Source organism: Orbicella franksi, chromosome 10 (genome assembly GCF_964199315.1).
Source record: "Orbicella franksi chromosome 10, jaOrbFran1.1, whole genome shotgun sequence".
Taxonomy (NCBI): domain Eukaryota; kingdom Metazoa; phylum Cnidaria; class Anthozoa; order Scleractinia; family Merulinidae; genus Orbicella; species Orbicella franksi.
The window spans coordinates 24,818,164-24,831,354 of NC_138154.1; the positions used below are offsets into that span (position 1 = coordinate 24,818,164).

The 13,191-nt window shown below is 39.1% G+C and overlaps 1 protein-coding gene across 1 annotated transcript; it reads right to left on the bottom strand.

Annotated features, from left to right (window-relative positions):
* Positions 1–45: 45 nt before the first annotated feature.
* On the bottom strand, positions 46–8,369 carry LOC145499558 (serine protease 23-like). Its single transcript, XM_081479079.1, has 5 exons — positions 7,965–8,369; positions 5,142–5,345; positions 3,690–3,833; positions 2,289–2,701; positions 46–1,075 (listed from the first exon to the last, which is right to left on the bottom strand). Exons 1-5 carry the CDS (start codon positions 8,060–8,062, stop codon positions 792–794), a joined length of 1,143 nt encoding a protein of 380 aa, XP_081335205.1. The 5' UTR covers positions 8,063–8,369; the 3' UTR covers positions 46–791.
* Positions 8,370–13,191: the final 4,822 nt, after the last annotated feature.

Below are 13,191 nucleotides of genomic sequence, written 5' to 3' on the forward strand. Positions count from 1 at the left end.
TTCGGAATAATTTCTGCCACCACCACTCTTTCTCTGGACGAGATGCTAGTCAATCGCGGGGATTTCCCTTAGAATTAAAGTCGCCGGTTCCCATTTATACACCTGGGGAGAGAGAGGCACTGTTGCCCGAAGAACACGACACATTGACCCTGGTCAGTGCGTCCGGAGTCCAGCGAGCGCACTAGACTACTGCGCCTCCCCTACACAGTAAGTTTTGTGCAGTAAGCATACAGCCGTTTCGAGAAAGGTTGTCCTGCAAGGCAACAATGCCGAAAGGTATTGTGGGCAGACATGGTTTACTGTTGTTTGATCGAAGTTTACGTGTCCCGGCGCGAAGGAAGGAGAAACATCAGATACAAGAATTCACTATTTTTCCTTCTATCATGCTGAAACACCGTGATCTTCTACCAACTGTTGTGTGTTTGCTTGCTTGCGTGGTTCTTTTTTAGCTTTGTTTTATTTGTTTGTTATTGTTGCTTGCTGTGAGATAGGGCGGAGGGCTTAAGCCTCGTGTGGAGAGAATCACGAGAGGGGGACTGGGTGCCAGGCTCAGGCAGACCGTTTGGGTGCAAAGTGTGATCCATGATTTATCGATTACTGCGATTGACAACCTTGCATCGGCCAGTCATAACCAGGCGATCCTAGCCGACAAATAAAATTAATCTGCTGCTAAAGTTTTGAACATAAGGAATTTACTACCAAAACTATCCTAGTAATATATAAATCACGCAGCTTGTGTATTTCCATGAGCTTTAATTTTGAATTGCTGTTAATTGTGACAGAGATCGAGTTCATTCGCTTGTCCATTCATTAACCTGGGACAACCGAGTCCCCGTTAAATGAACAGCCACGTTAAGTCGTAGTTTTTTGGAGCCTCTTCTTAGAGTTCCCTCGCGTGATAAGACGCCGACAACAACAGTTCGAGTGGATCCGCTGCTGGTGTCCTTCAGTAACACACCGGACCCTGAACTTCCTCGGGCCGCATCACAGTCATTCCAAATGAGACCGCTGGTCACTTTGAGCGCGCGACATTTTGACATCCAAAGACTGCTAGGAGCTTTGTCACTTGGAAATCCTGTGTAGTAAAGCAAAATCAAATAAAATATACTTTGACCAATTACAACTCGCCGCCTGGCCAAACACTGGAAAACGAGACAAGTCGAGCAGATAATGCTTTCCGTGTTTCTATCGAGTTTTAGTGTAAATCTATTAGCGTTCTATCGCGAATGCCGTTCTCTGATTGGTTACGCTACCCACTATCTATTCTGTCGTATCAAGAAATGGCCCATTGTAGTGAGTCAAATTCGTCCAAACAAAAGCCTTTTGTTGTTTGTTGCGCTTAGCCAATTGTGCCGAGATTCCTCGAAGATGGATTTCAAATCGTCGCAAAATTGTCGGCGTGTCAAATTAGCGGCATTCGGGGAAAGGGGTTTGGAAAGTTGCACATTAAGGTGCTGTTAACACAGGGGTACCCAGGGGAGAAAATGCGCTTCAGTATGCTTAATTGGTTTCTCAGTCAATATGTTTTATGCATCAGCGAACCGTCTGATATGAAAACGCGAACTCTGATTGGTTCCCTAGCGGCACGAATTTTGTAATACGAACCGTTTAGATGGCCGCTCACGAATTAATTTGGCCAATTGCTTTTTCTCAGCTCATTGCACAGAATAGACAGTTTTTTGTTAAGTAGAAATCTTTTTACTTTCGTGTTTGGATCGAGGACAATTTCAGTGCGGCGAAATGAGAAATGTACATGTAAATAAATACTTCTGTTTTGTGCGCGCGCTTACCTAGAATGGGTCGCAAAGACGCATCAATTTATCAGCAGAATAAAGAGAGCCATTATAGTAAATACTTTATTGAGTTAACTTGTTCGGTCTGTATTTAAGAATATTGGTTTCGTTCTTTTTTTCTTCAGGTTTATGAGGGTCTCCCAGGGGTTTTGGGGAACAAGGGATCATTGGCAAAATATCGAAGGGAACAAGGGAACATTAGCCATTTTTTGGGAACAGGGGAACAAAATTCGAAAAATTACAAAGGGGAACAAATAACGAAAATGTGTGGGAACATGGGAACATAGGGCAATTTTGGAAGAGAACGAGGGAACAAAGACCCCCCCCCCCCCTGAGAAACCCTCGTTTATGGAACTAGCCTGTGACTCGACCAATTCAATAAATAAATCAATAAATCAATAAATCAATAAATCAATAAATCAATAAATAAACTCTACCAATATTTCTCCACTACGGACCTCACTCTACTTTGATAGCATTCATATCATCGCTTACCCGTGATGGAAATCATAGAACCTGTAGGCAAAGACATTGATGATATATGAACAAACGATCGTCGGTTTGGAAGACCACGTAACTTCAACACTGCGTAATCGTCATCTTTGCTGATTTTCCATCGCAGTGGAACGTAAGCTTTGCTCACACCATACCACTGTAGTCGGCCATTTCGCTCCAGGAAGCCAGCTTGAAGCGTAGCAACGTTCACGTCGTCGATGCAATGCGCGCTTGTAAGCACGTGACGTTGACCAATCAAAATGCCGGAACACGACCAGGAACAGAATCCTTTGCAGGATACCTTACATGCGGCGGAGTGCGGTGACTTCTGGGCTTTGCTCGAGGACGGAAGGTTTTTTCGTTCATCTTCTCCCACGATCACTCGCTTGGCCCTTACACGTTGATTTGTGTCCCTGATAATTTCAACAGAGATTAAATCTCACGTTAACGACAAATGTTATTTCTCGTCGGTACAAGTTATAGTTATCGCTAAATTAATAATCGAACTGATAAACTCGATCGAATTGACAATCAACTTTACGAGTATAAGGCATTTATCGCCTTTAAAAAATTATGAAAGTGTCAGTTAATGTATTGTTTCAGAATTGGTACTTCTTAGGGGTGAAAACATTTCAAGCCACGCCTACAAGACAAGATTTTGGTACTTATTGGTCCAGGGGAAAAAATGATTCTCGGATGAATGACTGGATACGGAATCGTATAATCTTTATATTGTTTTATTCGATCTATAAGGAAGATACATAAGATACATAATTCTTAAGAAACCTAATAGCGAGCGATTCATGAAATTGCATGGAAAATATAATTCTCAAAATTCAACGGGTTACATAAACAAACGGTCACTTACTTCTGTGGCGATATCCAGTCAAACTTAATTCGGTAACAGGTCAGCGAAACGGGTCAGCAGATCGAGCAGTAAAATACTACAGGTTAGCGATGTTCAACGTAAGGTACAAAACGCTTTATGACCTTTGTCTCTGATTTCGTGGTTTTGAAAACGTGTCATTCTAACTCAAAGATCAACTTACTTAGCGATTACGCCATCGGCTGTCAATCACGCGACTAATCAAATAATCAAATGTCAATAAACGAAGTTAATATTAATCAACGAAACACTTATTATGGGTTTTTTTTTAAAATTTCCGAGGAGCACCCCTGTCCTTTTTATATGGGAGTCCCCCCGGAACAAAGTGGTGCAAATATATTTAGCTAATCACTCAACGTACACATGTAAATTCATAGCAAATGAAGATAACCGGTTTCGACACTCTACATTCTTCAGGTATATATAAGATCAGCAGAGATTTTTCTTCGTAAACTGCCTGGAAATATTTCTGAAAACCCTCAGTAACATAAAAAAGGTTTCCCTTGTAACTCTACCCGTGTTGTTTTGTGGCTTTTTTGTTCCTTGTCTGCTTGGATGTGTGATACTCATCTGCGTGCAAATCCTTCTTGTCCTCAGCTGGCCCTCTTGCACTTTTTAAAGTTACGGTTCTTTTTCCTTCATTCCAAATGGTCTCGTAGCTGAGACAAAAAAAATGGCACGATTAATAATGCTATTTCTAGGAGAGGTTTTTACAAACATCCTCTCTCCTTCGCAGATTTTCGAAACGTTCGTTATAGAAAGCCGCTTTGCGGGGTGAGTGCGGGCGCAAAGTAGGCTGGGTCCCCGCGCCTGCACTCCTACCATTCAGCGGATTCTTTCCACCCGAAAAACCCCTTTGAGCCTCTGCAGAGGAGAGAGACAAACATCCACCAAAGTTACAGAATGAGTCAGTGTCAGGTGATGTGAAGGAGAAGGCAACTCCGAAATGGGCTATTGCGTTCACCGTCCGCCACATAGACATACCTCAAGTCGACCTTTTGTTTAATCCTTCGCTCATTGCGAAATCAAAAGGCCAGGGACGTATTAGTGGAAAGGACTTATAAAATGTCTACCTGTCACATTGCAGGGGAGTTTACGCAGGTACGACGGCGACGCCGCGGACAACGCCGATTGTACTTACGAATTTCACGTTTATCTCGCTCTGTTCAGTGTGTCTGCGGGTGTCAGAACTATCAAGAACTTGACATGTGCAGACAGTACTCAGTTCTAAACAGAAACATTAGCATTTCACCGTCGTGGTTCAAGTTTTCCAGAGGACGCAGACTTTGGTTATTTTACGATCTCGTTTGCAGACGACGGCAACAAAATCAACCAAGATTTAAAGCGCACGTGCGTAGCCATTAATTTTTCTTCTTATTAACCTTTTGCAGCCGTCGGCGGTAACGGCGTGGTTTACGTAAGCTCCCTCGTGGACCCGCAAAGACCCCGGAAACTAAGCTAATAAATTTCTCATTAAAACCTGAAAGCTTTTAAAATTTGAATAAATTTTCGTCTCTAATCTTCTTTTATATCTCCTGAACATTCTGGAAGCTATTTAACTCTTTTACTTCAAGTTATCACCAGTACACAGACGTCCTGTTAAGACAATTTAATTCGTGGGTGTAATGCCTGGAAAGATGTGTTAAAACATTTGATGTCTTAAACATTTGACTAACGACTCTTTCCGTCATCATTTAGGCTCTGAGCTTTAGTTAACAACTTTCATTAATGAAGCGATGCCAGTTCGTAAAACCGCCTACTTGTCTCACGTAATGGACACGAAAATTGTCGTTAAAATTTTGGGGGCGAAAATCAGTGATGAAAACTCTCAACTTTTTAAGACAAGAGAGGATCAAGAATATTGCTCAAGACTCACTCACTCACTCACTCACTCTTACGAAAAGTAATAGAATTAGTAAGGGTAATCAATAATGAAAGAGTAGTTTTAACCAATTAATGCATGTTACCTCAATTCCAAGTCTTCTGTAGTCAAGTTGAAAGAAATGGCCAAAAATTCCCATGAGATATTGGAACGATGTCGCAGTTGTATTGTGATCGTGTCGTCATTCGCCGATCTTCGTGACACTTTACCTTCCAGAAAACGATTATCATTGTTGTTATTAGCGTCTGATTCTTCGTTGACTGATTCAAGTTCGGATTGTGATGTCAGCCTGCAACATACAGTAAAAGAAATGTATCTTTTAAGTATTTTAGAAAACTAGCGAAATTAATGACGAATTAACAACGTTTTGCTGTCCTCGTGACAGCATTGTCAAGTTCGAAATGTTAAGGAGCTCAGTCGCGCCGGTATTTTGCGTTATTTGGGCCACGTACAAAATTACCTTTAAATGTTAGGAAAGCTGAAAATAACAGTTTAATAGGATAGAAAAACATCAAAGACATAATGATAAACCATAAAGGAGCAAGGATGGCTAAGGATGGAGAAGATTAACACGGATTACAAACGACGAATTTGAAAAATTGAGGCTAAACTTTTCAATATGCGCAAACCGTGACTGAGCTCTTTTAAGTGCGATGATATAATCTTATTCACGAATATTATTGTACTTTACATTTTGAGCTGTCACGAGTGCAGAGAAACGTTGTTCGTTATTTATTTCACAAGTTTTCATCCTAAAATTTTTATCTATAACTTCTCTTATTAGAATTTTAAGTATCTATTTTTGAAACTCTCTGCGTTCTTAAAGGAACTCAGTCACGGTTTGCACATTTTCAAAAGTTTAGCCTAAATTTTTCAAATTCGTCGTTTGCAATCCGTGTCAATCTTCGCCATCCTTTACCATCCTTGTTCCTTTATGGTTTATTATTATCTCTTTGATGTTTTCCTATCTTAGTAAACTATTATTTTCAAGTTTCCTTCCATTTAAAGGAGATTTTGTACGTGGCCAAAAAAAAAAGACAAAACACAGTGACTGAGCTCCTTAAAGTAGGTCGCAAGCTTTTTTACGGTTTTCCGGCGTTGGCACTTCAACCCGGTGTCCGTCCATACTTCATGGAGTTACTTGTTAGGGTTAACAGAGATGTGCACATATCAAGAATAATGCTTCAAAGACAAGGTTGCCTTTTTCACAGATTAAATGCTCTGTTTAAAGCTCGACGCTTCACCAGCATCCTGCTGATTTACTAAAAATTTTGGCTTAGTTAAAAAGTCGAATGTTTCAAAACGGGTAAATGCGGACTTGTGTACGCACGTGCGGACGTGCATACGTGCGGAGCGTTTAGAACGCGAAAAAACCCGTTTATAGGAGAAATATGAAAATATGTTTACACTGCGAAAATGTTCCATATATCCTTGCTCATGCTTCTACTTAATCGTGAATCAAATCCCTTAAAATAAGGAGAACTGAGAAACAGATTGACTGCGAGTCACTGTAAAGGGAAAGAACATGTGTCTTGCTCAAGAACACAGCACCAGGACCTAGGTCCCTGTCGTCGCGGTGTTCAACTTGTTCTACAACTTTCTTTTTACGCCAGATGATGTTAGGGTTTATGTATTTTTAAAAGTTACAATCGCGCATATTCCGCCAACTAAAAATGAATCTGCGTAAATTTATCTTTGATTCAAGGCTTCAACTATAACAAACGAAAGAGGCACTTCGCCTTTTCACCGATATCTAAATCCCATATGGCTTGACAATGCGATAAGGCATTTTATAGACCTTTCAAATTAGTGATTCGCGTCACTTCTGAAGAGAATCTTAGCTCGACGTCAATTGAATTTTAATGTTAATAAACAAAAACAAAAAGATTGAATTCACTCACGTACGAGGAAAAAGTTAAGTCTGGCAACATGGAAGATAAATCACTCTTTTTTAATTCAATTTAGAAAAGATAAAATACGAAAATAGCATTCTTGTTAATGTGGTAGCCTTTACTTAAGTAAATGTTTATTTTGAAACGGGATGTTAAACAGACATTTATACTTGACGTTATAATACTCTACTAACACATGTTCCTGTAAGAATTTTCTAGTTTGTTCTGTGTAAAAACAGCAACCCACGACTGATCATTTGAAAGGTTAGTTAGGTCGCAAAGTTATATTGGTCTATTGCGATAAAAAAAAAAGTAGTTTTTAGTGTGCTTGAGATGTTTTTTAAAAACTAATCCTAGTTTTAACGAGAGCTGTATTATTCAATACCGTTTATTGTTACTATAGCAACGTGTTACGAACATCGATCTTGGTCAAATTTATCATTCCGAGTAGTTTTCATGCTAAGTAAGTGCGTTTTTTTAAGTAAAGTCATATTCCAACTGAAAAATATCGCTTGACACAGAAAGAGGACATTTAAATGTTTCAAGCTAGTTAAATTTCCCGTGTTCCATATCTATTGACCCTAATGCTTAACTTTGTCGTTACAAAGAAAAACTGATTTTTCATAGACACGGTTGATTTTCGAGGTCACATAATAAAATTATCCATGATGTTGAAATCGCTCTTAACTTTCTTCAAAAAAATAAATATATATACTTATATTATGCTATCGTGTAACTTCATATTAAAACCTTCACTCTACTCGCAGACTATCGTAAAGAATAAAAATGTAATATATATCAGTCTTTAAGCCACTGGGTTCCAGTGTTAATCGGGTTTCCTACTGCTGAAACAAACGATTTCTCAATTTATTAAGGACGATAGAAAGTCTGTACTATTGAAGGTTGGCTTGTACATCAACGTATGTAATTACTCTCAACACAGTCTCAAATGCTCAGCTTAAAACTCAGTCAGACATGTGAAACAACCTCTACTCGTAAAGGTGGATGATAGTTACCTCACAGCTTGAAACATCAAGAGCATTAAGAGAATTGCTTTCATCTTCAGGGGTACAAGAAGTGAACAGGTTTTTACCGCTCCAGTCCGGCCGAACATTCTGTACTTTGCCTCGTCCGGTAGTCAAATTTAATACGACGAGGTGTGTAGCAAGAACAAAAGAGATCACTGTTTCCTTCCCTATCCGGCTGCAATTTTAGATATCGATTTATGGAGAGCTTTTTTAGGGACCATGAAGAAGGGAAACCAGTCAGTACATATTTATCGGTTTAGTGCGAAAAATGTTAAATTTCTTTTCTGTTTTATAATTTCTGAAGCGCGTATCACCTGCGTAGGTTATTTAGGGAAGTCGCCGGAAAGATTATTGATAAAGAGTTCATTTGCCTCCATTCAAAAGCAATTTGGTTTTTGTTAAGAAATTGTTAATGAGTTTTAAATGAAAGAATAAAATGAATAATAGCATTTACCCTCCAATTCTTGCTCGTTGGAGCAAAAACACGGATAGTAGAACATTTGTTTTTACGTAAACGGACAAATCAAAAGTTTGTCTCCGATGTTAGAGCTTCCTTGTTTATCGAAGAATGAGAAAAACAATTACTAGGCAAGAAGTTTTGAAACAGTTGTTTTAATTTGCGAATAAATATACGACATAGTTTTATTGCACAGAGAACAAACTTTAACAAGAAAGCTTGCCTTATCTTGACAGTTCAAGAAAACACCACCCAAAATTATGGAGAACATCACTTAAAAGTAGAACTTAATGAAATATTCATATTTGAGCGCTAAAATCGTGCAAAAAACATTATTGTTTTATTTATGGAAAGATGAAAGCAAATTTTAGAGAGAGAACTAACCAAAACAGACAAGTCGAAAATCGCGTTGTAGGTTACAAATTTTTGTTGTACATTCTCATTTCATGATAAATAATTCGTTGATCTTTGTATATACTATATATATGGCATCTTAGCTACAAGTTTTGGTCTTTCGCAGTTTAATATTTCCGGCACCTTCGTAAAGCGTTGTTTTTGTCCAAAGCAAAATTATTTGAGTGAACAAAAACCGGCTTATCCTATGTTCTACTATCTCCGTTTCGCATTTCTTTTCTTCGTTTGTGTGACAATCGGCGAAGGTGACTGTACACAGTGACTACGTAGCTAAATGTCTAGACAAAACCTATATTACTAAAGTTTCGAACGATCTCGAACTAACAATGAATAATTCAGTAAACGGACGTTGCAAAACTACCGATCTTCCTGGCAACATTTTCAACAAGACAAAACATTTTTATAAAAACTCCCAGAATAGTTTCTCCGTATGAATAAAGTGGATTCTGCAAACGTGTTAATTTACTTAGAAACATTTTCACCTCTTGGAAACCATTTTTATTAATTACGGTTTGTGAAGTAACTTTTAGGAACACGTGTCGAAAAATAAGGAAGGATTTAATTTATGTTCTGTTATTTAACCTGGCAAAATTTACAAGATTGCAAATGAGCATATTTACTGGACACTTTCTTACCTTTTTGGGAAAGCTAACTGGATGAAAAATATTTGGCTAGTTGCATGATAAACAAGAACATATTTTGCTGTACAGATGGATTTAGCTTAAAGCACAGTAATTCAGTCAATAATAACAATGTAATTTATAATGATTTTATCGAGTCGACAAGTTTTTAGTGAATGTGTCTTAATTGATGAATACTGCAAAATCAACGTTGAGTCAGTTGTGTGCATGCTAAATTAATATTAGCTAGCACAAACGTGCTGTACGGCATTTTGCTGACCAGCTCACGTCAGAAAGTGGTCCAGCGATACATACCGCCAACGCAAACTAACCCTTTTCTTCAAAACTCCAAGGAAGTATGATAATGCTGAAAATTACTTCTTCAGATCGGTCTTAGCAAAATACCAGTTCCCAGCAACTATCAGTATTTTTTAACTGATCTGATGATTAAAATTTTGAAACAAAAGCCCATACAACAGTTAATGCTCTTGGTGTCAATGAACATGATTTCTGATAAATTCGAAAAAAGGACATTCGTGGCAAATCAGTTAAATCTCTAGCGCACAATCCCTCAGCCCTGCCGACTTATTTCCGTTAATCAATGTCTGTTGTTCGTGTTTCGGAAGCTAATTTTGGACTGTAATATTCTAGAAAAGGAGTCAGTAGCTGAATAATCTTTTAACGCGTTGACGTAAAATAATCAAGATTAGCGGGGTACCGAGTTGCTAAAGTGCAGTTTGGCAAGACATCCCAGCTGTTCGGACAATGTTCAGCCGGCACTAATGCATAATAATAACAACTGGTCGGCTACTGTTCCGAAAGAGAAGAGGGATTAAATTTCGTGCAGAACCGAAAAAGACACTTCCAGAACCATGGCGAAACATATAAACACCCCTGACTTTACTTAAAATAATCCATTTACTTAGCTTTTGCTTGAGATGTTGAGATGTTCAAGAGGGAAGCGATCTTATTGTTTTATCATAACCTGTCTACTGATCTACCAGATATACAAAGTCGATTTAATTATTGACGTTAAAAATATACGAAAAACGAGTTCTCCGAGTAGGTGCCTGCGTAGCTAACTGAGATTGTGAGCTCTGTCAATAGCCAGTCGCTCACATTAAAAGCTTTCTTGCATGGACAACACACCACGTATGAAATGAAACTATTTGTCAGTGGACTGAAGAGATAGAACGACTCTCCTCGAAAGACGTTCAACGACGTCGGCTTGAATCATTTATCTTCAGAGGTTTCTTTTACAAAAGGTTGGGTTACCCCACTGAAAGGATTTAAAGTGTCGATTTAATTTGCGTTTAAGGCGACGTTCCACAATACGTCGGGGGAATTTGAAAACCGACGTTTCATTTTGAAAACGCATCAAATGTTTCCGTCCACACTACGCTGGAGGGATATAAAAACGCAATAATCACCGGTCATTTTGGATTTGTATTTGAGGAAAACTCGGTCAGGGAAATCACGTAGTTATCGTCATGCTATCGTTTTCGAAAAGGTTCGTTTTCGTGGCGGATAAGTGTGGACGGTGGGCCTAACCGTAGAAATAAAGCTGCGTTTTCAAATTTCTCCGGCGTAGGGTGGACGCTGCCTAAGGCCTGGGTCAAACGTCGAACTTCGCAAGAGTCGAACCTAATGCAATGGCGCAATAGCTTTTGTTTTGGGTCTTTTGCGTCATGGATTCGATTCATGCGCAGTTCGTCAATTGCTCATGAACTCGTAATAATTAACCCATTTGTTCGTAAATGGTCAGAGTTTACATGATTCTCTCAAGGCGTTTCCCGACGGTGTTTTAGTTAAACTAATCCATTTAGAAGATAGCGTATTGCTATATTACAATGTAAAGTTAAAGCTGATCGTAGTTGGTGGAAGGGAAAGGTGTCTGTAAAGTTCTATGAACATAAAATTGGAAATATAAAATTATCTTTAGGCAAAATAATTGATAACAACTGCGAAAATAGATTTTCCGAGCTAAAAATATGTTGCCATTGCAATGTTTTTCTTAATTGTTTCAAATGTATCCGCTCAAAAGATTGAACCCACAAATCCCTCGAGTAATTTTGTATTATGATTTTCTTCAAACCATGCCCATTACCAGAAGTTCGTTCTAAACAGGCGCACTAGAAATGAAAATTTTAATAAAAGTAATCTTAAACTATAAAATGAGAGCTTTTTGCAAAGCTGCCAGGGAGACCTGCTTGCAATACGATTGCAAAAAAGGAAAAAATGGATTATATATATCTCAATTTTCAATGCAAACAATTTTGCTCCGGCAGTATCTCCCTTCTTTTCCTCCTAGCACTAAAGCCGTAAAGGAAATATTTCCGCTAAAAATAAGCACGGGTCTATATTTGAACAGACCCTCACACGTGAGAAAATCTATACATTGAACAGACAATTTATGTCACTCAGTTTCCTTAAACTGTAATGAACCATTTAGAGATCAGCCTGACCAATATGAAGGGGTCGTTTTAGACTTGAATTCATGAAGGGTTAGGGAGTTAGTCACCTTATAGGCCTTATTCCCAAGGTTATGGCCTCTCAAGTCATTAAGGAGTTTGAGAAGCCACGACGGCGGCGCCAAGGACAAAGTCCATTAAAAAATGAACTTTTATCATACCTACGAATCTCGCGATACCCTAAAGTGATTTAGTTTGTTTCTCACTGTCAAAACTATCTCGAAATTGAATATAGAACGCAGCGTTAAATTCGGAATATAAATTTAAAACATTATCCGTTGTGGCTCACGTTCTCCAGACAAGGCAGAATACGGTCATTTCACGTTGTCCTTTTGCAAAGGACGGCAAAGAAATGTATCAAGAATTACAACACACGTGCACAACCATTGTTCCGCTCATTAAGCCTCGGCCAAACGATCGCAACATATCAACACAACATATCGCAACATTGTTGGCCCAGCATTTGCAAGCCCCGGCCAAACGATCGCAACATTTCAGCAAAACATATCGCAGCATTGTTGGGTGCAACATGTTGCGCGCGTTTGGCCATCATGTTGCGATGTGTTGCGTGATGGTGGGTATTGAAAATCGAACTAGTGCACATGCACACTATAATATTATGCAACATCCACAATTTAACAAATGGTAAACGCCATAGCGTGTACTATTGTGTTATGGATGCACGCGGGAGGCTGCTAAGCACGAAAGAAGCGTAAGAGTCGCACTCGGCTATCGCCTCGTGCGACTCTAGCTTCTTGAGTGTTTAGCAAACCTTCCAAGTGCATCCATAACTCAATAGTGCACGCTATGGCGTTTGCCATTTGTTTTATAACATAACATTGAGACATTGGAACAACAGAAGTCCTTTTATTGAGCTACATCACACAAAAATGTTCGTGTAGTCTTACATGACAAGAGAAAACAAGCGCACGAAAATTCATTCATGACAACCGACTGCACACCAGTAACTCGATAAAGTCTCATCTTCACACAACTGTGAAGACAGTTTCGCATTTCTGGGAGAAGGACGTCGGCCATTACTTTGGAAACAGTGTCTGTCAAAAGATTTGCTTTGTAAACATTGGCACACACGTCAGCACCGTACACCCATGGGCAAATAGTAGACGCTAAATTAACCAATCAGAGCGCGCGCTTTGCTTTAGTTATGTTATAATGTTATATAGCTGGCGTTTTTCCCGCTACAGCGCGCCCATTCTTTGGCTAGTTCATTAGCGCGCGCTCGTGTACGTGCA